The 24,375-nt window shown below is 55.8% G+C and overlaps 1 protein-coding gene across 1 annotated transcript in view; it reads left to right on the forward strand.

The window, feature by feature from the left end:
* The first annotated feature begins 264 nt into the window (after positions 1-264).
* Positions 265-24,375, forward strand: part of USH1C (USH1 protein network component harmonin) — a 44,282-nt gene continuing 20,171 nt past the window's right edge. The window contains exons 1-14 of the mRNA XM_056137198.1: positions 265-314; positions 9,251-9,318; positions 10,615-10,758; positions 10,906-11,044; positions 15,665-15,773; positions 15,899-15,923; positions 16,105-16,162; positions 16,454-16,548; positions 18,261-18,345; positions 19,173-19,232; positions 19,406-19,462; positions 19,806-19,948; positions 20,891-20,956; positions 21,269-21,393. Coding sequence (XP_055993173.1) covers positions 279-314; positions 9,251-9,318; positions 10,615-10,758; positions 10,906-11,044; positions 15,665-15,773; positions 15,899-15,923; positions 16,105-16,162; positions 16,454-16,548; positions 18,261-18,345; positions 19,173-19,232; positions 19,406-19,462; positions 19,806-19,948; positions 20,891-20,956; positions 21,269-21,393 — 1,210 coding nt within the window. The 5' untranslated portion in view covers positions 265-278. The remainder of the gene's footprint in view (positions 315-9,250; positions 9,319-10,614; positions 10,759-10,905; positions 11,045-15,664; positions 15,774-15,898; positions 15,924-16,104; positions 16,163-16,453; positions 16,549-18,260; positions 18,346-19,172; positions 19,233-19,405; positions 19,463-19,805; positions 19,949-20,890; positions 20,957-21,268; positions 21,394-24,375) is intronic.

The following is a 24,375-nucleotide window of genomic DNA, read 5'->3' on the forward strand; positions in this document are numbered from 1 at the left end:
TTTTGGCCAATTAGTTTTCCCTGCAACGGAGCGGGACAGGTATGCGTCCCTAGGGATGCTCTGAGATTCCGGAGACACTCCTCCCGTCCCATAGGCTCCGCCCCTCCCCAGGCTTCTTCCCCGCCCATAGGCCCTTGCCCCGCCCCAGGCCCCGCCTCACGCCCCATAGGCCCCGCCCCGCCTCCACCGCCGAGGGCCTGCCCGTCACGGTTGTCGCTCCTGCCGGCTCCGGTAGCCCCAGCACCCTAGGAGTGAGTTCTGCTCGATCCGGCCCAGCCATGGACCGGAAGGTGGCTCGAGAATTCCGGCACAAGGTCAGAGCTGCTAGCCCACCACCCCACACTGGGCACCCAGGACCCTAGAGTCCCAGGCGGGGGGATGGGGGACATGGACACCCTTTGGGGCTTCTCCTGCCTTTCCCAGCGGAGCTGGAGCGGCTTTGGGTGTCTCCCCCGAGGATCCTGTGGGTCCTGGCGGGGAGGGGCCTGGAAAAGGGGACTGGCTGCAGGTGTGGGGGTGGCAGACAGAAGTGAACTCCTGAAAGGGGCTTCCTCTTTCTGCCCGCCAGGGGCTGGGGAGTGCTCCCGGCTTGGGCCAGGGTTGAGATAGGGCACTTCTCCGAGAAGGCCCAAAGCAGACAAGTCCCCTCTTTTCTCCTGTTGTCTCTCCAACTCAGGGCTGTTGAGCAGATGGAGCGGGGAGGCTCTGTAGGAAGGGGAACTGGGGGTCGGTGTCCTGTTCCTCCTATCACAACCTAGAAGCTCCCCAGAGAAGTTCCTTCCCACCTGAGAGTATTTCTTTGGGTCTGAGCTACAGGGAGGGGCCCAGAGTCAGTCAGATCTTCAGCTAGGAGTGGCCCCTGCTGTGTCCTTGTGTAGAGGGCCTCAGGTGGGGTGTCGGGGGTCCTGGCTCAGAGTTGCTGGGTTTCATCTAAGACTTTTCTAGAAGTCTTTTTGGATTCGCTGAGATCCTGTAGCCAGGGAGGACCTCTGAGGATCCTCTTCCCTTACTGTCCCTCCCCTCCCCCAGGCCTTCAAATGACTCAGACAGAGCTCAGGGGGTTCTGGGGGCCTCACAACTTGTCACCATGTGCCCAAGGGTGGACCCAGACAGAGCCCAAGATGGTAGGATCTTTAGACCAAGACAAACCCTTTCCCTGGCCCAGGGGCAATGAGTTCAGATAGGCAAGGTCAGGTCTCTTACCTCTCCCCCCCCAGAAAGGCCCAGGGATCCCCAAGGAGTTCAGCATTATAGAGGACCACAGGGGGAAAGAACTGGGGCATGGAACAAGGGGTCAGGGATCACCATCCATTTAGTAAGTGTGTTGAAGACCCACTTGGTACCAGAGCCACCAAGCGGTGCTCTCAAATTGCTGGTAGTGTGGGTGGGAGGCAGAACCCACCCTAACACATATACATACTCACACACACAAACACACATACCACACACATACATACACACACTCACGCATGCATAAACACACACATACCATATACACACTCATACACACACCCACAAATACACACACCCACAAACACACACACACACACACACACATACACACACACACACACACACACGCATGGGTGCCGAGTGCAGGGGTTAGGTTTGAGGGGGTAGTTCATCCTGGCCGAAGCCTCTCAGTGGGGCCTGGGCATTGCAGGGGTGAGAGAGAGCTGGGGTTCAGCTGGAGTTGACAGGCTGGCAAACAGACAGAGTGAGGCCAGCACGAGGCGGAGTTCAGGGTGCGTACTGTTCCATGGAGTTGTAAGGGGAGACGTTTCGGCTACTGAGGAGACAGGTTGAGGGCAGGTTTCAGGCAGCCCACTTTGAGGGAGCACGCCCCCCCCCCCGATTTCCCTCCCCGACTCAGGCTTGAATTTCACTTTTCTGCCCCCTGGATGGAAAGTCAGGCCAGGTCCTCTTGTTTTCTTCCGGTGGGGAGAGCTGTTTTTTGCTTCTTTGGAGAGAATTGCATTCTGGGTCCCAGTGATGGGTGTCAACCTGGCTGTGGGGTCTCTTCTGTTTCTCTCCCCAGGAGGTTCCAAGGTGCCTCGGCTCTCTGTTTCCATTACCCTCTCTTCCTCATCACGGGTTATTACCTAGTAACCTGGGTGCAGGCGGGGCTGACACAGTGCTGGGTGAGGCCGGGACTGGACTTTGTGCCCTGCTATTTCCAAGGAAGCAGCTCCCCTCTCCTTCTCTCCCAGAGAGGCGATTGTCGAGAGCCTGGGGAGAAAGGAAGATGGAGGTGGAGATACACAGACTGGCTGTCTTGCTTTCTAGACACATCTTTGGTGAATCAGAATAAATCTCTTCCTTGGGAAGAGTCTCTAACAAAAATCCTCACTTGTTAGGGGTGGCAATGAAGGTGGTGTGTTGTCTTGGAAAGTGCTTCATGACCTTCAGCAAGTTATCAGCCTCTCTGTGCCTTGGTTCTCTCCTTTGTTTAATGAGGATGACAGTGATGTTTTACTAGTGAGTTTAATGTGTTTAATGAGTTTAATGTGCATGCTGGATGAGCTGTATATGTGTGTAGGGAGAAAATGCTCCATGCCACTTAGTGGGTCTCCACCAAGAGCTCTCTGTGGTCTCTTGTGTTCAGTTAGAACTGGGTTCCGATCTCAACCCAATCATTCATTCGGATGAGCCCTTTCATCTCTCCAGCTTTAGTCTCTTGAGCTGTGAGAACAGGTTGGCAGTGTTGACCTCCTGGGGCAGTTAGGACTAGATGGGATTTGAAGTCCTGCCTCCAAGGGACGCGGGCACCAGCCATAGTTCCCAGTGATGGCTCCAGAGCACCCAGTGTCTGCTCCTTGATACCTGTACGGCCCCCACGGCCCCCAGCAGCATTTGCATGCCCTCCTTGGTAATACCCTTGTGTCCAATTACCAAATGGAGGGTAGGGGGACATCAGAGATGAAGACTCCCTTCCCCACCCCCCCACCGCCCCCAGAGAAGCAGTATTTGTAATGAAACCTGTCCAGGGCTGCGGCCAGGGCTCAGAGTAGAGCAGTAGAGCACCTGCCTTGCAGGCATTGACTTCAGACCCCCCAGCGTCCCCTGTGTGTGCCAGCAGTGCAACCACAAACCAGGCCATCTATGATGGATGCACTGCCACCCAGTGTGTGGGACCCCCAGTCACAGTGGCAACAACAACAGAGGACAGGCAGAGGGAGGAAATAGTCTCAAGAAATGACAGCCACAGATGGCAGGAACTTGGTTACTCATTTGCTCAAAAATGTTTTTATTGCCTATTCAGCAGTTGTGCATTTATGAGGCTCTAGGGTGAACCCTGCCCAAGCCAGGCATCTCGGGGTGAGGGGTGAGGCTGTGTGGTCGGGAAAATAAGAAGATCAGAGAGAACCCCTGCCTTTGAGGGACTTGCTAATCAGTCCTTTGTTGATTCATTGATTCAGACAAGCAATCACTCTGGACTGAGCTCCGTGGGCCGGACATTGTCCAGTGAGTAAGGAAACAGAGTTTCTGTTCTCACAAAGTTCTCTTTCTAGCGGGAAAGGCAGCTGACTAGTAAATCAATACAAGTATCAGGGAAGGTCAAGTAGTGATGACGGCATGAAAAAATCAACTGGGATGAGCGATCAGAGAGATAGTATAGGGGTCAATGCCTCACATGAAGCTAATCGTGGCTCAGTCCACAGCACCACGTGGTCCCCCCAGCCCAGCACAGAGTCAGAAGTAGCCCCTGGACTCTCTGGAGAGCTGGTACCTGAGCAGAGAGCCAGAAGAAGTGAGGAAGGGCACCATGGGGACAGGCACAGAAGAGTGAACAGCAGAGTGAAGGTTCGAGGCTCCGCGTGCCTGCCTTCCCCAGAAACAGCCCAGAAGCCTGGAGAAGCACTGATGGGTAGTGGAGGCCAAAGTGACTCAGAGGGGGCTGGAGCAATAGCACAGCGGGTAGGGTGTTTGCCTTGCACGCGGCCGACCAGGGTTAAATTCCCAGCATCTCATATGGTCCTCTGAGTCCCACCAGGAGTAATTCCTGAGTGCAGAGCCAGGAGTAACCCCTGTGCATTGCCGGGTGTGACAAAAAAAAAAAAGCAAAGTGACTCAAAGGGCTGTTTGGGGGCCAAGTGGGCTCAAGTCAGCACCTGGTCTTTTGTTCTGAGTGTGCTGAGGCCCTGTCTAGTTGGGGCATGGTGTGGCTTGGTTTACCTTTCAAACAGATGTTGGTGATGACAGTCTGCAGGCTGAGGTCAGAGAAGGAACAAAGGGGCCGACCAGTCTGTGGCTCCTGCAGCTGCCCAGGGTGCAGGTGGGGGCTGGGACCAGGTAGACCCATCAGGCTTGGCTGATGGTTTGTGTGTGTGGAGAGAGGGGTCATAGTAGGGAGAGGAGGAGCAGGTGGAATGGGGATGAGATGGTGGATACCAAGAATTCCATGGCATGATTCCAGTTCAGTGGCCTTTGGGACCTTCAAGCAGAGAAGAGTAGAAAAGGATTGTGATTGTCGAGTCTCGTGTCTAGGGAAGTCTGTGCTGGGGATCAGTCTTGGCGAGGCCTGGGTTGTAAACAGTGCTTCAACCTTCAAGAGGCTGAGGAGGGGGGCTGGAGTGATAGCACAGTGGGGAGGGTATTTGCCTTGCACACATCCAACCCAGGTTCGATTCCCAGCATCCCATATGGTTCCCGAAGCACCACCAGGAGTAATTCCTGAGTGCAGAGCCAGGAGTAATGCCTGTACATTGCTGGGTGTGTCCCAAAAAGCAAAAAATAAATAAATAAATAAAAAGAGAAAGACAGAGGAAACAGTGCAGTTGGACAGAGCCTGGGAGCCCTCTTCAAAAACAAAAATAAGGAACAGCCTGTCAGGCAGGAGAAGCAGGAGGAGGAGACTGGGTTCACTGGCACCAGCTGGGTAGAAGGACTCCCTGCTCTTGAAAAGATAAAGGATCCTATAAGAGTGACATAAGGCTGGTCCCCTCTCGATGGGCCTCCGGGCAGAGGGATGGCTAGATCCCTTTGTACCACCAGTCTCTGGAGGGATCACGTCCACCAAACACAGAGAATTCATACTCCATTATGCTTAACTGAACTTTATTGAACCAACATGACTTACTCCTTATCAGACATTGTCCTGAGCATTTAACAATTATTAACTCCGTGGATAATGTTTAAGAATTATTAATCCTTCTGAAATTGGAAGGGGCCCCGTGCTCACTCCGAGGCGCCCAGAGAACACAGCTGTCATCCCTGAGCATCTCTGAGCATTTCTCAAACTGGGGAACAGTCATGATTCCCACAATGCCTCCACTTTAATTTCTCGCTTAGACTCATATTTTTTAAGGTTGGGGGGGCACACCCAATGGTGCTTGGGGACTACTGCCCACACAGTGCTCAGGGTCACTTCCAGTGGTGCTCAGGGGGCTGTGCAGTACCAGGGATGGAATAAACCACAAGATCCAGCCTTTGGAGCCATCCCCTGGCCATCTCTCCCTGTTTAAAGAGTTTTTTTTTTACAAACCAGGTTTGTTTTCCCAGCTGTAGAGGCATATAGACTACTGTTAATTGAGGAATCAGCTGTTTAGAGGTGGAAGGGAGGTTCTGAGCAAAGACAGGAGGTGCCCATGTGTTGGAAGAAGGGGCCGCGGGACTGTGACCAGCCGGGACACTGGGGACGGGAGCCAATGGAAAGGGCAGAGCTGAGATGAGATGTGGAGGAAGGTGGCAGGACAGCACCAGTGATGTTGGGCTAATGAGCCTACAGTGAGACTGTCCCAGCAAGACACTGAGAGGAGGTGGATTGTGGTCTGGGCCTGGGGACACAGGGTCAGCACTGGAGGCTGCCCACAGGACTGGGAGGAACATTTCTGCAGGGCAGGATGAGGGAGAGCTCAAGCCATTCCTGGATCCCTCCCCTCTCCTTTGTCCACTGTCACCACCCACATCTGGAATGAACCCAGGAGCCTTTTCACTGGACATCCTCACCCCACCCAGAACAGAGAGTCCGAATGTCCAGTGCTCCTGCGGATAGTCTGGGCTCTTGCTCAAGGGGGTCCCAGCCCAAGGAGAGAGATGGAAACCAGACCCGGAGAGCAGCCTCTTGAAAGCAGAGGGCCTGCAAGTTTGGCTTGGGGTGGCCCTGGAAGGTCTAACTCACATGTTGGGGTCACAGGAGGAACATGGGCTTTGGACCCAGGTGGACCCGGACCTCCATCCTCACAGTCTGATTAGCTAAGCAATTAGCTAAGCAATCCTCGAGGGAGATGGACTTAATTTCTCTGATCTTCATCTGTGAAAAGGCGTGAGAATGTCAGCCTATGTGGTGGGGTGACTGGGGAGAAAAACATAGGGAAGAAAGGCCAGGCCAAGCTGGCGGTGCTGCCTCATGAGGATGCTGTGAGCACAGTGGCCTTACTCCTGTCTCCGACCCGACCCCCTTCCTCCCATCTGATTGTGGGGGTACACCAGACAGCGCAGGGGACACATCCATTCTATACGGACATATGGACCACTTCCCACCTGCCAGTCCAAGGAATTTCGAGCAAAAAGACCTCAGCCTTGCTGTCTGGGGTTTTCTGTCACCCCACACTGTTGTGAAGAGAGGAGCTGAAGAGATAGTACAGGAGTTAAGGGATTCTTCTTCCATGCATCCAACCCGGGTTCAATCCCTGGTACCACATAATTTTTTATATAAAATTTTATTGGATCACTTTGAGATAGACGATTACAACGCTGTTCATGATTAGGTTTCAGTCATACAGTGTTCCAACACCCATCCCTCCACCAGTGTACTCTTCTCAGCAACAGTGTCCCCAGTTTCCCTCCCATCAACCCCTCCCCCCCTGCATTGCACCACATATTAAGGCTGAGCATGGGAAGGAAGGAAGGAAGGAAGGAAGGAAGGAAGGAAGGGAGGGAGGGAGGGAGGGAGGGAGGGAGGGAGGGAGGGAGGGAGGGAGGGAGGGAGGGAGGGAAGGGCAGGAGCAATAGCACGGTGGGTAGGGTGTTTGCCTTGCACATGGTCTACCCGGGTTCGATTCCCAGCATCCCATATAGTCCCCCGAGCACTGCCAGGAGTAATTCCTGAGTGCAAAGCCAAGAGTAACCCCTGTAGACTGAGCATTGCAGGAAGTGATCCCTGAGCACAGACCTAAGCAAGTCAGTTGTGCTGCCCTGCGCCCACCCACCCCCACCTCCAGTTTCCCTTCCTAAAAATCAGTCATCAGGTAGGAACTGGACCATCTCAGGAGATGGAAGATGGCTGGTAGGTGAGCACAGATGTAGGCTCGCCGTGGGGATTGGGATGGGCTATTTTTTTTTTTTTTTTTGCTTTTTGGGTCATACCCGGCGATGCTCAGGGGTTACTCCTGGTTCTGCACTCCTAGGAATTACTCCTGGTGGTGCTCAGGGGACCATATGGGATGCTGGGAATCGAACCCGGTTTAGCCGCATGTAAGGCAAACACCCTACCTGCTGTGCTATCACTCCAGCCCCCGGGATGGGCTATTTGGGCAGAGGGACCAGCTGGTGCCGAGACCCTGAGGCCGGAGCAGGTTGGCCTGCGGGGAGCACTGAAAGGAGGGACAGGAAGAGTGGCGGGAGGTGAAGGTGGGTTCTGATAAGGCAACCTAAGGAGCTGGGAAATAGGTTTTGTGTTGAGCACAAATCATGCAAACAGGTGATACGACCCCATCTACACAGATATTTCTGACTCAGGGTAGAGAGACAGGCCAGACTTTTCCTCTACTCAGATTTCAAATGTGGGTATCCCTGGCCTTTGGGCACAGCCCCCCACACCCTCTCACACTGCCAAGGTAGGGGCGGAGAGCAGGCTGGCTGTGTCCCCCTTGGGTATGTCAGAGTCCAGCGTGCCACCCATGAAAGCAGATGCCCCATCCTCAAATTTTAAGTAGGCTGGTGGTGCTAGGCCTGATCGTGAAACAGGGACAGAGAGAAAAGCAGGAGAGGAAACTTCTATACTCGCACAAGCCTGAGCCATGGGTCTGTGGAGACTTAAGCCTCCAGAATGAGTCTTATCTTTTTTTTGGGGGGGGGGTCATACCCAGCAATGCACAGGGGTTACTCCTGGCTCTGCACTCAGGAACTACTCCTGGCGGTGCTTGGGGGACCGTATAGGATGCTGGAAATCGAACCCGGGTCGGCCGCATGCAAGGCAAACACCCGCTGTGCTATTACTCCAGCCCCTGAATCTCATCTTTGGTGAAACATTCTGCTGATTTTACGGGGTCAGGGCACAGCCAGTGGAGGCCAGGAATCTGCATGTGCTCCCCCATCCAGGCCGGCAATTCTGAAGGCTGTACCCAGCATGTCCACCTCTCCCTATGGGGGTGGGGATGGGCGGGGCGGGGGGGGGTTCTGCCTTCTGCCTTCCAGAATCCTTGCGATGCCCAGAGAGACCCTGTCCCCTGACAACCCCCACCTCACAGGGCAGGGGCTCCCAGCTCCCAGCAGCATCTCCTCATGCTGGGGGATAGACCAAGGGCTGGGACCATGATGGGCCTGACCCAGCCGTGCCTCAGGCCTCCCCTGAGCCCTCCCACTCCGCCTTGAACCTGAGAGCGGCCAGGACACACTCACTGGAGCTTTACACTGTGCTGAGGCAGGGCCTGGAATCTGGGGCTCTGAATCCACCAGCACCCCTGGGACCCAGGTGCGAATGAAACAGCTCCTGACCCTGGCCTTAGAGGCACAGCCACTGACGTCAGCAAAGTTGAAATGATGTAACCTGATTCTCCCCTCCTGTGGCCTGGTTGGGGGGGTGGCATGTGGGGCCTACTGGAGGGGACTAGTGGACAGAAGTCTGACCAGCCCAGCTTAAGTCAGGTCGGGGCAGGGCGGGGCTGTTGCTGCTGACCCAGAAACTCTGGGGTGGGGGGCGCCTGGTGGGAGGGGGTGATGTGCTATGCGAGCGATTGGCCCAAATCCTTCCTGAGGGCCGCCGTCCGGCACTACAGCCGCTGTCAGGTAAGGGAGGGCGTCTGCCACACTGAGCGCAGACTCTAGCCTCGTCCCCCCTATTAGTGAGTCATGGGGGTGCGGTGGGGAGGGCCGCAGCTAGGACAGGCACTGGTGTCTCTATATGCCTGCCTGTCCCTGGCTCAGGATAAGGCTTGTCCTGCCACCTCAAGGGCTGGTGTTGGACTCAGAGGTCCTCTCTGACCCCCGGCTTGTCCTCCCGGGGAGGTCCCTGAGGTGCCCCCCACTCCTTGGAGTCTACCAGAGGGTGCTGGGTCTGGAGCTGTAATTCTGCCCTTGGGTTTTCCAGGTGGATTTCCTGATTGAAAATGACGCCGAGAAGGACTACCTCTATGACGTGCTGCGGATCTACCACCAGTAAGTGTTTGGGGCTCAGCCCCCCGCGGCCACCCCTGCCTCTGTCTTCTGAGGACCCTACTGGATTGTTGGCAGCTGGGAGGGCCGTTGCCTTTTGTTTGTCACAGGGAGCACGGGAAGGCAGGTAGCCCGTACTCCAGGGAATCCTTGCACCCACTATTCACAAATGTTCTGTGTGTGGCCCAGTGCTGGGGACAGGGGCCCAGGGGAGAGTAAAACAGCCCACCCTTAGGGTGCTCACAGTCCGGTGCTGGCCAGTGGGCAGCTAGGTTCAAGAGAGAGACCTGCTGGCCCCAGCACTGTGTCAACCGTCTCCCACCTGCTTCGGGACCCATTCAGCATGTGCTTATCAACTCCTGGGCATCCGCTGGGTACCACATAGGTGGGCTCTAGTAGTAGAATAGTAGAATGAGTTCTGCTTCTATATAATAGTATGAGTTCTACTTCTTTCCTTTACTACTGTGGTCTCATGGGGGCTGGAAGTAGTCCTGGCGGCTTAGACACCGAAAGTACACGGAACTCTAACGGAACTGCCCTAACAGCCAGGAATGTTCTCTTCCACCTGTGCAGGGGATGACCAGGAGGCCTCCGCGCCTGGGTCAGGAGGCTCGGGGGTGGGGGTGGGGGTGGGGGTGGGGTCCAGAGAGGAGCCATGGGCCTAGCACAGGGGAAGGGGCATGAAAGCACAGGGTGCAAAAGGGAGGGGTGGGGTGGGACAGAAGTCAGGACACACAGGGGCCATAGGCAGCCTCGAGCCGACAGTGGTTCCCGAGCCAGTCCGAGAGAAGAGATGACCAGCTCCAGGCCATGGGGCCTTCACTGGGGTTCAGAGGGGGAGTAACTGAGGTTTAGAAAAGATTGCATGAGAGCAAGTCTGTGGCTGGGCTTAAGACTCCCAGGGTCCCAACCATGAGGGGCAAGTGTGGGTAAGACCATGGGAAGGAAGGACTGAGGAGCCTCATGCAGCACCCCAGGGAGGGAGCCTTAGGCATGAGAAAGGTCTCAGCTAGCCCCCCTGTCCAGAGGGTTACTCTTTGGAAAGATCCTGGGCTGGGATCCAGGGGGAACTGTTGGGATCCTGGCTGGATCTTAGGTGCTCGCCTTTCGAGAGTTCTAGGAAACAAGACGGCCCCTCTTGAGGCCAGCGGCCCAGAGTTGGGGGCTCATGAATTTTCCAGTGTCTCCTCCACTCCCAGGCCTAGGCCCGGAGGAGGGTTGGCCCGATACTGGGCTAGTCCACTGCCAACCTTGGGAGTATCTTAGAGGCCAAGGTCACATGACCCTACGTCTTCACAGGACCATGGATGTGGTCGTGCTGGTGGGGGACCTGAAGCTGGTCATCAATGAGCCCAACCGCCTGCCACTGTTTGATGCCATCCGGCCCCTGATCCCGCTGAAGCACCAGGTGGAGTACGACCAGCTCACCCCCCGGCGCTCCAGGTGTGCCAGGCGGCCCCCTACCACCTCCCAGGCCAGGAGTGGGTGGGGGCAGGGGAGGGGGGTGATGGGAGGCGGGGGATGCCCCGGGGTGGACAGGGGCCACCTCAAGAGTGGACAGAGTGTGAACCACCTCTCACACCACGGCAGGAAGCTGAAGGAGGTACGTCTGGACCGCCTGCACCCCGAAGGCCTGGGCCTCAGCGTGCGCGGGGGCCTGGAGTTCGGCTGTGGCCTCTTCATCTCCCACCTCATTAAGGGTGGGCAGGCAGACAGCGTTGGGCTCCAGGTGAGGAGATGGCGGCCGGGAGGCCAGGGCTGGGTGTGTGTTTGGGGTGTGTGTGTGCAGGCTGGTTTCCTGGCTCCTCACCCCCTCATACTCAAGATCCTCTAACATATTCCCTTGGTCTAGTAGAGCCTTGGCGGGCTCTCAGGAAACGTGCCTCATGCTGACAGGTTTTCCTCAGGCCGATAGGAGTCAGGCTGGGGACCTAGGGACCAGTCCCCTTTATTCTTACTTGGAGCCTGGCTCCCAGCTGTCACCGTGCCACACCCCTTTCCCCCCCCCCCCCCCAAAATCCCTCTGTGTGGAATGCACAGCCCTAAATTAGAACGGAAAAGGGAAGCCCCCCAGGGGGACCATGCGGGGTTTCAGAGCAGAGACTCCGGGGTCAGACTGGCCTGCCTTTGCTCTTCCTTGAGTTGTTTGGCTTTTTGGTGAAATGACCCCACCCAGTTTCTGGGTTTTCCCATCTGTGAAATGGGGGTGATGAAAAGACTGGCCAGCTTCAAGGAGACGGTGAATTGACATATAAAGAGCCTCTCTGGGGAGGTGCCGGGCAGCCGAGGGTTGGGTCAAGTTGGCCGAGAGGCAGAGCTCTGGCCCCTCACGTGCTGGCGGTCACATCTCCGCATGTCCCCTTGGGCCACCCCCGCCCCTTTCTCAGACTCGGTAGAGACTCAGGGGCATGACTAGAGTGTTAGCCAGTGAGTGGCCAAGCCAGGATTGGACCCCAGACCTCACAGTCCCGGATGTCTCCTCAGCACCCAGGAGTCCCTCTTTGCCAGGGTTGGCAAAGATGGGCTGGGCGCCAGCTCCCTGCAGCCCTAGCCCACGACTGCGTTCCTGATGCGCCGATAAAAGCACCCCTCGGCCCCACCCCTGCCCCCTCCTGGCGCTGATTATCAACATCCTAATCCTCCATGCCAAGCGGGGGTCCTCGGGGGGGTGAGGGGGCCTAGGGATATGGTACAGGAGACGGAGGACAGAGCTGACAGACGCGACTTTGTTCTCAATCCCGGTCTCACGGCTGCCGGCAGCGGCTGAAATTTCAGCCTCTTCATTATTCCTCTCCTGGGCGGCACATTTTCCAGCCCAGAAACTCGGCCAGAGAAGAGATATAATGAGCTTCTCTTCTGCTGTCCCCCAGGCCCTCTTTTTTCCAGGGGCGAGCCCGCCACCTCAGACAAACACTTCTCAGCCCGGGTGGGGGCACGTTCCTGAGACTCGGTTTCCCAGGCCCAGGAGCAGCGGGTGCTTCCTTGGGCCACCAGGCCCCCTCACTCTCCGTGTGCCCTGACCTCGGGTCATCATCTCACGGGGCCCTGGGACAAAGCGCCTTTGGCAGGGCTCCCCGCAAGCCTGGCAGGGGAGGAAAGAGGATCCTGCCACCTGAGCCGGGGTCTGTGTGTGCGGATCCATGTGACTAGGGTCCCGGGCACATTCTCTGTAGGAACAAGACAGGGACCCTTTCTCAGAGGAGCTTGGGAGCCTCCCCCACCTCCAGGGGTACAGCTGAATACAGGGACCTGTCTGGGATTAGGTTTCCTTTTTTTTTTTTTTTTTTTTTTTTTGGTTATTTGGGCCACACCCAGCAGTGCTCAGAGTTTATTCCTCACTTTGTGCTCAGGCATCACTCCTGGCTCTGTGTTCAGGGATCACTCCTGGTTTTGTGCTCAGGGATCACTCCTGGTTTTGTGTTCAGGGATCACTCCTGCCAGACTCAAAAGACCATATGTGGTCTGTGCTCAGGGATCACTCCTGGCTCTGTATTCAGGGATCACTCCTGGCTCTGTGCTCAGGGATCACTCCTAGCTTTGTGCTCGGGGATCACTCCTGGTTTTGTGCTCAGGGATCACTCCTGATTTGTCCTCAGGGATCACTCCTGGTTTGTCCTCAGGGATCATTCCTGCCAGACTCAAGAGAGCATCTGTGGTGACCAAACTGAGATCAACTGTGTTGGGGTTAGGTTTCTGGGGGAGCTTTTGGGCCTGATAGTAATGGGGAGAAGATTCTAAAAGTCAGCGAAGGAGCAGGTTCAGACTCTGCCTGGTGCGACAGAAGGCCCTGGTGGGGCTGGACAGTGGCCTGGGGCTTGGGCCCACCCTTAGCGCCCCAGTCAGGTATGCTCGCTCTCTGCTCTGTCCTCTGCTGGAGTGTTTGTGTGTGAGCGCACCCCATCTGCCCCCTCCCAGACAGGAGTCATTCTTTGTACCCAGAGAGAGACCAGAGAGAGAGAGAGAGAGAGAGAGTATCTGGAGAGAGACCAGAGAGAGTGAGCATGCAAGAGAGAGAGAGAGAGAGAGAGAGAGAGAGAGAGTATCTGGGCCTTGGTGTCCCAGCGGTGAAATGGGCAGCGTAACCTCTCCCTTCCCTGTGGGACCTGAGGACGCTGACCGCGTCGAGGATACAGACAGGGCAGATAGAATGCAGGGACCCGCAGCCGCGCCTGAACAAGTGCCCCTCTTTCCTGCTTCCCAGCGCTGAAGAGACAGCACTCGTGGTCTCGAGAAGACAGGATCTTAACCCTCAGGGGTGTGGGAGGAGGTGGGCCGCTTCTCAGAGATGCTCATGAAAAGTGGGTGGCATTAGCTATTGTGGCTCTTTTCCTCAGGAACCTAGAAAGCACTTTCCAGAGCCCTTTTCCCTGCACCTCTCAGGGCCTCTGGTCTCTCCTATTAGTGCCCTGAGAACCCTGAGGCCTGTGTCCAGGCCCAGATGAGAAGGACTTGGGTGGCATTTTCAATGTGAGTCAGGGGTGTTATAGTAAGTGGAGCTAGTCTTGAGGACCCCTTCAAGAACTAATTATGTGCCTCCCCACTTATCCCCCCACAGAGTCGACCCCTGAGTTTCCCACCCCTCCCCCTATACCAGCATCTTCATGGGTGGGAGAGATAGTACAGTGGGTAAGACACTAGCTTGCATGCAGCCAACCCAGGTTCAATCCCCGCATCCCACATGTTCCACCTGGAACGATCTCTGAGCACAGAGCTAAGAGTAAGCTCTGATCGCCACTGGGTATGTCCCCCAAACCAATAAACCAGCATCTTCAGAGGGTCTGCATCTGTGGGGTGCCACCCTGGCTAATCTACACTGGCCTGGGCAGGATGGGGAGCCCAGGAACTAGCCCTTGCTCTGCGGCTAATTACTTGGACAAGAGCCTCATCTCCCTGTGCCTCAGTTTCACCTTGTTTCTGAGGCTCCTTACTGCCCCACAGTCAGGACCCGAGGAATAGACTGGTGTTCCAGGAAGACCCCAGCAGTGTCCAGTAGGGGGTGTGGTCTCACCATGAATCCATCCATGATGCCTGCTGCCCGGCCCAATGTAGCCCTCATCTCTCCCGTTATGATCAGGCTCCCAGAAGCGGGATCCCAGCAAGAGCCGAGGGCCCAGGCTCAGCCAGTGAAAAAGACAGCACCACATGTGGGCCACTTACTGTGTCCAGGGCCAGCTTTACACGCACACTGTCGCTGTATTTGCATGGCAACCTCTGCGTTGCCTCCATTTTACAGACAAGGAAAACAGAGGCGACAGGTCAAGAGACTTGCCATGGTCACACAACTCCTAAGAGTAAGAGCAAGGGTGTGGCCCCAGAGCAGTTAATGCCCGTGCTCAGTTGCTGCCCTATGTTCACCCCTAGAAAAGAAATACAGAGGGCAGGCTGAGGCAGAGTTAAAATAAAGCTCATCTCTTTTGCTTAGAGTGGAAGAAAAGCGTGTGTGTGGGGGGGAGGGGTGAGAGAAACTTGAGTCAGTGTGTGAGAGAGAGATAAACTATGTGTGAGAGACAGTGTGTGTTTTGTGAGAGATAAAGTAGAGACAGTGTGTGTGTATGTTTGTGTGTGTGAGAGAGAATGAGAAATGAGTCAGTGTGTGGGAGAGAGATAAACTGTGAGAGTCAGAGTGTGTGTGATAGAGAGAAAAACTAGAGTCTGTGTGTGAGAGACTGTGTGTGAAAGATAGAGACAGTGTGTGTGTGTGTGTGTGAAAGTCAGTGTGTGTGTGTGTAAGAGAAATAAACTAGAGTGTGTGTGAGAGAGAGTTAATAGTGTGTGATAGATAATCTAGAGACTCTGTGAGAGTTTGTGTGTGAGAGTTGATGTGTGTGTGAGAGAGATAATTGGTGTGTGTGAATGTGAGTCTGTGTGTGTGTGTGTGTGTTAAAAGCTAGAGTCAAGTGACAGTCATGAACAATCCTCTCTCCCCCAGTTATCCTGCACCTGAATAGACCAGGAAGCCTGCTGGTCAGGGAGGGGTGACAAAGATACAAAGGTCAGGGGTGTGACAAAGATTCAGCTGCTGGAATCTAGGTGAAAGTCACCCATTTGATAGATTCCCACACCTGGCGGGTTCCCGCCCCTCAGTGCAGTCAGGGGGACTCTGGAGTGGGGGCTACTACAGAGTCCAAGTCAACAGCCCCCACCTCAGTGATTCTGTCTGCCCAGAGGGGAGCACAGGCTGCTGCAAGCATCCACTGTCCCAGGTATCAGGCTGATGGGACGTGTATCACAGCAGCAAAGCGGCCCTCGGGTGTGTATCGAGGTTTAGACTGAAGGCAGGCAGGGCCATGCCCCTTTCCTTGAGGGCAGGCCCTGACCCAGTGCCGGTTCTCTCTGTCTGTGGCCAAAGGTTGGAGACGAGATTGTCCGGATCAATGGCTATTCCATCTCCTCCTGCACCCACGAGGAAGTCATCAACCTTATCCGCACCAAGAAGACCGTGTCCATCAAAGTGAGACGTGAGTGAGCCAGGGTGGGGTGTCGGGGTGGAGGGGTGTCACTGATGGGGGGTACAGCTGGGGCTCTGACTCCTGAGGGGATGCCCAAGGAGCCATCCTCACCTCTCTGTGCCTTTCTCCCACAGACATCGGCCTGATTCCTGTGAAGAGGTGAGCTTGCTCCTCCTCTGCACTTGGGGCTTTGTGGGGCTGGGATTGGGGTACAGCATCCTGGGATGGGGGGGCCAATGGGGCTGAAGGCTGCGGATGGTACAGACCTGGCTCAGGGGTCTGTCCAAACCCTCCTCCCTAATAAGCCCCCTTCTGTTTTCCCTGCCCCTCTGCCCCTCAGCGGCCCTGATGAGCCTCTCAAGTGGCAGTATGTGGATCAGTTCGTGTCGGAATCTGGGGTAAGGACCAGGATCCCTTTGATGGGTGTGGATGGGGTGTATATGGGATGGCACCTGGTTTGGGAGGAGTGGCTGGCTCTGGGGATGTGCTCCAGAGACTCCCCAGGAACCTTCGTGGGCCCTGGGCTTACAGCCAGACAACACAGCGCCCCCTGTGTCCCCAGACCCTGTGAGCACCAGCTCATGGGGACAACAGTGATGACCGGAAGGTCTCATGAGTCCCCAGGACCCCCTGCACACACGTGCCCCCTCCCCCCCCCCCCCAGTAACCCTGTCCTCTCCCTCCTCCAGGGCGTGCGGAGCGGCGGGGCCTCCTCCGGGAGTCAGGAGAACAAAGAGAAGAAGGTCTTCATCAGCCTGGTGGGCACCCGGGGCCTTGGCTGCAGGTGGGCGCCTCCCTCTCTCCCTCCTGCCTCTCCCTCTCCACTGGCGAGGGTTCTTGATGCGCATTTCCCCTTGGAGTCTCACACTGTGGGTTAGAATGACACCTCTGATGGGCCCATTTAGAAGTAAGGAAGCCGGCCTGAAGGCAGAGAACTCTGAGTAACTCTAGCAGGAGCGAGAACTCAGCGGGGGAAGCACACGTCTTGTCTGTGTGAGCTCCAGAGCTTGACCCTCAGCACCTCTAGGTGTGGCCTTGGTAGCTGGGCCAAGCCCTGACCATCATACCTGCACCAAGGGGCTGACCCCTGGGAGTGTCCCTGTGCTCCTCTTCTCCCGGACTAAAAGGAGCCTGTCCAGCTGGTCATCTGTCCTGGTTCTCTTGTCCCTTATTACCTTGTGAGTTTCCTTCAAAGGCAGCCGGAAATCACAGTCAGGCCCTGGGCCATCCCGGGCTCTTTGAGCACCTCGGCACCACTGTGACACAGCCACTGCCACTTCTGCACTCGGGAACCTTACACTAGCCACTGAACCAGGCTCAGCCTCTAGAGAACCTGGGGACGATAATACCCACATACTGGGTTGTTGAGAGGAGGAAGGAGATGACAAGGACAAAGGGCTGCACCTTGGAAGGTTAATATTAGCTAGTATGATTTTGGTTATTCTTGGCATTACTTCACATTTATCCAATACTTCTCTGCGAAGCATAACTGATCAAAAGTCGGGGTTGGAGCAATAGCACAGCGGTAGAGCATTTGCCTTGCACGCGGCCGACCCAGGTTCAATTCCCAGCATCCCATATGGTCCCCTGAGCACCGCCAGGAGTAATTCCTGAGTGCAGAGCCAGGAGTAACCCCCGTGCATCGCCAGGTGTGACCCAAAAAAGAAAAAAATTCTCTCTTTGCTCAGGATTACAGCCTCAGAGAGAGACCAATTGTGTATCTATAACATAGAGTGACAGGGACTCTAATGGAGCTACATTCTGGGATGGGGAGGGCCAAGGGGGAGGTTTCCTGGTCGATACTTTGTCACCAATCAGTAGTGGCTGCCTGGAATAGTCTTGAAAAGAGTCCAGCCTGGATAAGGCTGTATCCAAGTTTGGTATAGAAGTGCTGGAATGGATTAGTAATGTCTGATGGACAGGGGGAGAATAATGGTGAAAGCACCATCCTTGCTGTTGGAGCACTGAGAAGGAAGGAGCCAAGCCTGGCAGTTAGATAGGAGTTTGGCGAAAACCTTACAAATATGCAGCATTTGAGTCATTTTTTTTTTTTTTTTGCTTTTTGGGTCACACCCAGCGATGCAAAGGGGTTACTCCTGGTTCATGCACTCAGGAATTACTCCTGGCCATGCTTGGGCAACCCTATGGGATGCTGGGAATCGAACCCGGGTTGGGCCACGTGCAAGGCAAATGCCCTACCCGCTGTGCTATCACCCCAGCCCAGCATTTGAGTCTTAAGGCCTGAAAAGAGCTGGCAAGAGAGAAGAAACAATATGGTGGGCAAGGGGAAGTAGGGATTACAAGTGGTGGTCTGCATGCTGTGTAGGGCACTGAGGCTGGACGGTAGATAATAGAGGCTCTTTGGTCCTGTGCTTATGGGTGGGCTGTGTCCTGAGGGGCTGGAGCACCTAGACACACGCACTTAGGGGGCAAGACACTGGGACCGGACCAGCAACAGAGAGCCGGGCTCACCTGCCTTTCCCATCTCGTTTGCAGCATTTCCAGCGGCCCCGTCCAGAAACCTGGCATCTTCATCAGCAGCGTGAAGCCTGGCTCACTGTCAGCTGAGGTGGGACTGGAGGTGAGTGACCTTGGGCTAGGGCCCCAGTGTCGTGTGGGGTCAGGCTGGGATGGGGAGGGCCGATGGGGAGGTTTCCTGGCCAATACTCTCTCATCAGTATCGGCTTTTGATTCCTCTTCATCCACCAAGGGAAGGTTTCACAGAGGCGGTGATAGTTGAGTCTCTGGTCTTTAGCGTTTGATCCATTGCTTGGGGATAGACGAACAATAGTCAGAGAGTTAGCATTCACTGTGTGTTTGCTGGAAAGACTTTGTTCTAAGCCTTTCAAAATACAGAAGAATTCTGAGAATTAGGTACTATCGTTATCCTTGCTTTCCAGAGGAGGAACTTAATGCCAGTACTCTTAACCATTGCTTTAGACAAATTCCTGTTTCTATGCATGTTTTCTCTCCTATGAAGGTGGGTGAGAGATAATCTTCCTTCTGGGACCATTATAAGTCAAATGGATTATTATATATGCTTAGAATTTTGCCTGGCACATTGTAAGGGATCAATGAGCTACGAAGCTATAACATCAACCATTACTATGACTCTGTAACTATTTCTGCTCTATAGGAAATCCAGGGGCTTCTTTTTCCAGAAGTGACTTATTAAAGTATCAGGCGTTTAGGGGAAGAAGCAAACTTCTAAGGGTAAAATATTTGGCAGCTGGTGACAGATATGAGGTTTTGGGGGCATTCCTATGTTTGGGGGGCATCAGAGTTTTCAACTGCATTGTGAGGGTTCAAATATAACCATGGCAAGACCTACTGCCTGTCCCTGGCTCCAGTTGAGTGCATGAAGAAGGGACAGCAAACACATCCACCCTCTTTGCATTTCTTCACCAGACAGGGGACCAGATCGTTGAGGTAAACGGCATCGACTTCTCCAACCTGGACCACAAAGAGGTGCGATGGGGTGATGCGGGGCAGGGGGAGGGGAGAGGGGGTCCTCACCCACTGACCGTGATCATCTCTCCTCTCCTCTTCTCAGCCCTTCTCCCAGCCCACAGCCTCTGAGACTTTCTGCTCTCTCTGTCAGGCTTTCGCTGACCACCTGTTTGTTCTTTCTTGTCTTTCAGGCTGTGAACGTACTAAAGAGTAGTCGCAGCCTGACCATTTCCATCGTGGCTGGAGCTGTAAGTGAGAATGGACTGTGGGAGGCGGGAGGAGGGAAGGGGGTGTTGGGAGGGGGCATGACCTCTGAACTCTGACCTTGGCCCCAGCCTCTCAGTCCTCTGCTTTCTGTCATAAGTGTCTGGGAAAGGCCTCTGGGCCTTACTCCCTAAAGATAAAACAGAGTGAAGCGGGCTGAGGTTTGGGTGAACAGGAGACCCCCCCGCCCCCCACCCCGTGCCTGACTCAGTAGGGATGGTGGTAGGGGAACAATGCTAAAAAAAAACAACTGCATCTTGGTCTCCAAGGCTGTGACAGTTCCCTCAGGGACTGAGCAAGGGGCCTCTCCACGTCCATCCCCGCCAGGGCCGGGAGCTGTTCATGACGGACCGAGAGCGGCAGGCAGAGGTACGGCAGCGCGAGCTGCAGCGGCAGGAGCTCTTGATGCAGAAGCACTTGGCCATGGAGTCCAACAAGATCCTGCAGGAGCAGCAGGAGATGGAGCGGCAGTGAGTGGGCGGCCCCGACACCCCTTCCCCGCTCGCACTTGTCCTCTCCCTCCTGCCTGCTTTCTGCCCACCGTGCCCCAGCCGGCTTCCTCCTCCCCACACCCCTCCAGGCCCACCCTCAGGCCAGTGGGCTTGATGGAGATCGGAGGGTGGTGCAAGACCTCCGGCTCCCATGGCCTATGTCTCTACCAGACTGGGTCCCTACAGTGAGCAGTGAGTGCCCTGTGTTGGGGTCCCACCATGCGGTTGGCATCGTGTGAGGGCCTCGTTAGTGTCACATAGCTTGATTTTCACAGTAGCTCTGGGAGGTGGATGGTGGATGAACTCATTGACAGACTAGGAGATGAGACTCAGAGGGGTTAAACCTCAGGCATGGTCACACACACACACACACACACACACACACACGCGCGCGCGCGCGCTTGCGTGATCTTTCCTTCTGTCTGTGGTGATAACCTTCCCCTGCTCAGATCCCTGGGCCGGGGGCAGGTTCTCCTCCAGTGGACTGGGCTCACCTGGCTACTGACGACAGGGGCTGTTAGCCAGGAGAGCCACTGTGAGAAGCCCCCCCCCCCCCCCCATTCCCACCTCCTGTCCCCAGCCCACTGCCCTGGGGCCTGATGAGCATCTCTGACCTGCAGGGGCCTGGTGTCATCGTGCAGGGCACATCTGTCTCCTGCCTGCCATTAATCTTATGTTTTGAGGGTGGATATTTGAAGGAGACCCATGCTGACCCACCCAGCTGTGTCCCCCAAAGTCACACATGAGTCTTGGCTTCCGACTCCTAAGTCACATATGAGTCTGGGCTCCCGACTTTGCTAGCCAGCACCTAGACCTTGTCCAGGCCAAGTTGGGAGGGAGCTGGGAAGTGCTGGGGAGCACCTTTCTCGAAGTAGGTCTCACCCCTAGGTGCACTCAGGCTTGTCTGTCTTTGTGTTTCAGAAGGAAGAAGGAAATTGCCCAGAAGGCAGCAGAGGAAAATGAGCGATACCGGAAGGAGATGGAGCAGTGAGTCCGTGTGTGTGTGTGTGTGTGTGTGTGTGTGTGTGTGTGTGTGTGTGTGTGTGTGACGGTGTGAGGTCAGGGGTGCTGGATGGGGGACTCCCTTTTATCTGTAGCTGCCTCCTCACCCAGGAAAGCCCATAACCTTGGCAACTTGGGTCTTGCCAGGGTGCTAGGGTGGCACTCCTGCCCCATTTATAGGTGATCGTGCCGAGCCTCAGTTCCCTGTCCTGGCTTTTCGGGGGCTTCCCAGCAGGCAGAGGGGGCGGGCCTGCCAAGGCTTTCCCTTCACCCACAGGCGTGGGAATCTTATTTCAGGATCATGGAGGATGAAGAGAAGTTTAAGAAGCAGTGGGAAGAAGACTGGGGCTCCAAGGAGCAGCTGCTCTCGCCCAAGACCGTCACTGCCGAGGTGCACCCCGTCCCCCTTCGCAAGCCAAAATGTAAGTGACATGACTGGCGGGGGGGGGGGGGCTTCCGCCTTCTGGGGCTCGGGGTCAGGGGTCCAGGCAGAGGTGCTGGTCTCTCTGCTGCCCCCACCCTCTTCAGGTGAAGCATGCCCGGCGCTCTGACATCATCACCCTCATGGAGGGGCTGCCAGGTGCCGGCCAGGGCCCCGGGTGGGGCTGGGGCACTGTGAGCCTTCCCTGGCCTAGGGACCCACTACTCACTTCTCCCTCCTGAAACACCCTCCAGCGGGCAGACCCCGCCCTGGCACAGGAAGGAGCTTTGGCAGGGAGGAAGAGTCCGTGCGAGGGTATATCACAGGGGGGCCACCTGCAGGGGCTCTGGGCAAGCACTTCCCGGAAGAGCCCCATTACCTGCGTCCCTGTGCCAGGACTAGGTCACCCCACTTCCAGATCTGAGTGAGGAGAAGAGTGAGGGCCCTCCCAGGTGCCAACATTGACCATTCTGTGCCTGCCTTCATCTGCCCTGTGCCATTCCCCACCTCCCCCCTTATCTGCCCTGTACCATCTCCCATCCCCCCTTATCTGCCCTGTACCATCCCCCATCCCCCTTATCTGCCCTGTGCCATCCCCCATCTCTCCCCTTATCTGCCCTGTGCTATCTCCCATCCCCCCTTATCTGCCCTGTGCCATGCCCTCCAGTGGCAGCACACTCTCCCACACTGCTCTCCCTTGCTCACCCCCTCTCACCCCAACCCCCAGGACAGCTCATCAAAGGGCAGCTCACACCCCCAGGGCAAGAGGAGGGGAGCTGGAGCTTGGTGAGTGGGCTAGTGCAGGGGGCAGGAGCCTGACTGCTTAGGAGGCTGCGGGGGTCACACCCAGGTTGCCTGGTTGTGCCTTTGCCTCTTGGAAACAGTCCTGAGTTGTACTCAGTGTGGAACAGGTTCTGCACCAGCTGACTGTGCTCAGCTGATGTGGGAACTGCAGGGAGGGGGTGAATCTCCCACCCAAGAAGCAAAGTTTCCCAGCTCTGCAGTGTGGGATGCATTTGGGGTCCTCGGATGGAATCCGCATAGCTCTGACTCCAACTCTGGGTAGAACTCAAGCACTGGTCACTCGAGGGCATCAGCCTGGTCAGTGGGGAGCATGTGGACGGGTCCACCTCCCAGGTGCAGCGCACAAGGGGCTGTAGCATCTGCCCAGGGCCCCGTGCAGGACAAAGCGCCCTCTCAACAGCCTCCCCCAGGACCGTGGGCATGAGCTGAGGATGGGACTGGAGCTCAATTCCTAGTGAATAATCTGTGTCTTACACAGAGAGCTAATTTGCTGTTGCGAGTGAAATCAGAGCTCCCACGGGAGAGAAATCGATTTTAATTGCTTCTCATGAAAGTAATCTTCGTCAATTGAGTCCCTGCCTAGACACGGGGCATTGGCGTCAGAGCACACAGCTCCTCAGGAATGTTAGACAATAAAAACCCTTTCTTTAGCTCGCTGCTTATTGAGAGATTCTGAAACACACGAAGCTTTTTTAATAGAAGGAGCAAGAACGTTCCCTTTTTCAGGATGAAAGTGCTTTCTTGGGGACCCCAGTGAAGTGGGGGGAGGAGGGGGCTGACAGCTATCTCCTGGCCTGAGCTAGCAGCTCCATCTCCATCACCATCAGCACCCGTGGCTCCATTTTAACTTGGAGCTAAGTCAGGAACTGCCCCAAGGCCTCTGAGCTGGCCCCATTCACGTCTCTTTGCTGGGATCTAGTCTCGAGGTACTGGTTCAGTCCAGCCCCACCAAAAGCCATCTGTGCCCTGACCACAGGTCCGTAGCTGATAGGTTTTATTTGACTCTGATATCCAGGCCTGTTAGTGGATCTCACACTTCCTGGATAGATAGGAAAGAGCTTGGAGCATCTCTTACTACAGAATGAAGCCACTGCTAACCAAGACAGTGGCTACCTGCCCCCTCCAGATCCCTATCCCAGGGGTTCCCACTATCAGACCCACCCAGCAGAACCCCAACATTCCACCGAGCCCTCAAGCCCAAGATAAACTTTCAGAAAGCCCCCCTCCCAAAAAAGGGGGCCTTCTTTCCTAAAGTGATATTGGGGGTGTTTGTTAAAGCTCAGAGCCAGAAATGAGAGATTTCCAGCTCCCCTTCCCATCCAAGACCCCTTCCATGATCCCTCTTCCATGAGTCAGCCCCATGGTGTGGAAGCGGAGTTTTTTTTTCCCTGCTAAGCGAATAAGCAATCATGTGTATTCTCCGTGATTTATTAAGTGGGCCCATCTGTTAGCAGGAAGGCAGGGATGCCCCACGGCTGAGGCGTTATATGTGGAGCCCACCTTCCAGGCACTGCCCTCCCAGCTCCTCCCCAGGTCAGAGGGCGAGTTCTAAGGAAAACTTGCAAATACTAAGAAGCAGCTCACTGCGCATTCACAGGCCACCGTCAGGGGCTCCAGGAGGCTGGAGGGCAGGTTGGGAGCCACTGGAGTAGATGGTCAGCTGAGCCAAAACCCAGGTGCTTGGAACCACCTAAGCTGGTGCTTCCACAAACCCCCGGGACCTTGTCACCTCCTTGGGATCCCCACCGCCATGTGCTGCTGGCCGTGCAACTCCATCGGGGCATTGGGGCTCCCTCCCTGGGTGGACAGAAGCAGGCAGGGGCCTCTCTGCGTCCTCCCTGCCGGCAAGCCCATGAGACAGTCCCCTGCTCTCACTGAATTGCTGCCATTTCCCCTGAGCGCCCTGCCCAGGGCTTCTTGGGCAGCCACCAAAGCAGGAGTCCCCGCCCTTTGCCCATTTTACAGATGGAGCAGTGAAAGCCACCCAGGTTGAAAGCACCGTGTGTCCCCTCCCAGAGTGAGAAACCTTGGTGCAGGGCTTCTGTGCCCTATTCCTATCCCTGACCTCTCACGGAGCCAGCTGGGAACAGGCCCCAGCATCTCGGGAAGCACCTCTGGCCTCCTGCTCTCTCCCCTTCCTCTGGGCTGACCAGTTTCCTCCTTTTTTCCGGGTAGATGG

The sequence above is a fragment of the Sorex fumeus genome, unplaced genomic scaffold (assembly GCF_029834395.1).
Source record: "Sorex fumeus unplaced genomic scaffold, SorFum_2.1 ptg000007l, whole genome shotgun sequence".
Taxonomy (NCBI): domain Eukaryota; kingdom Metazoa; phylum Chordata; class Mammalia; order Eulipotyphla; family Soricidae; genus Sorex; species Sorex fumeus.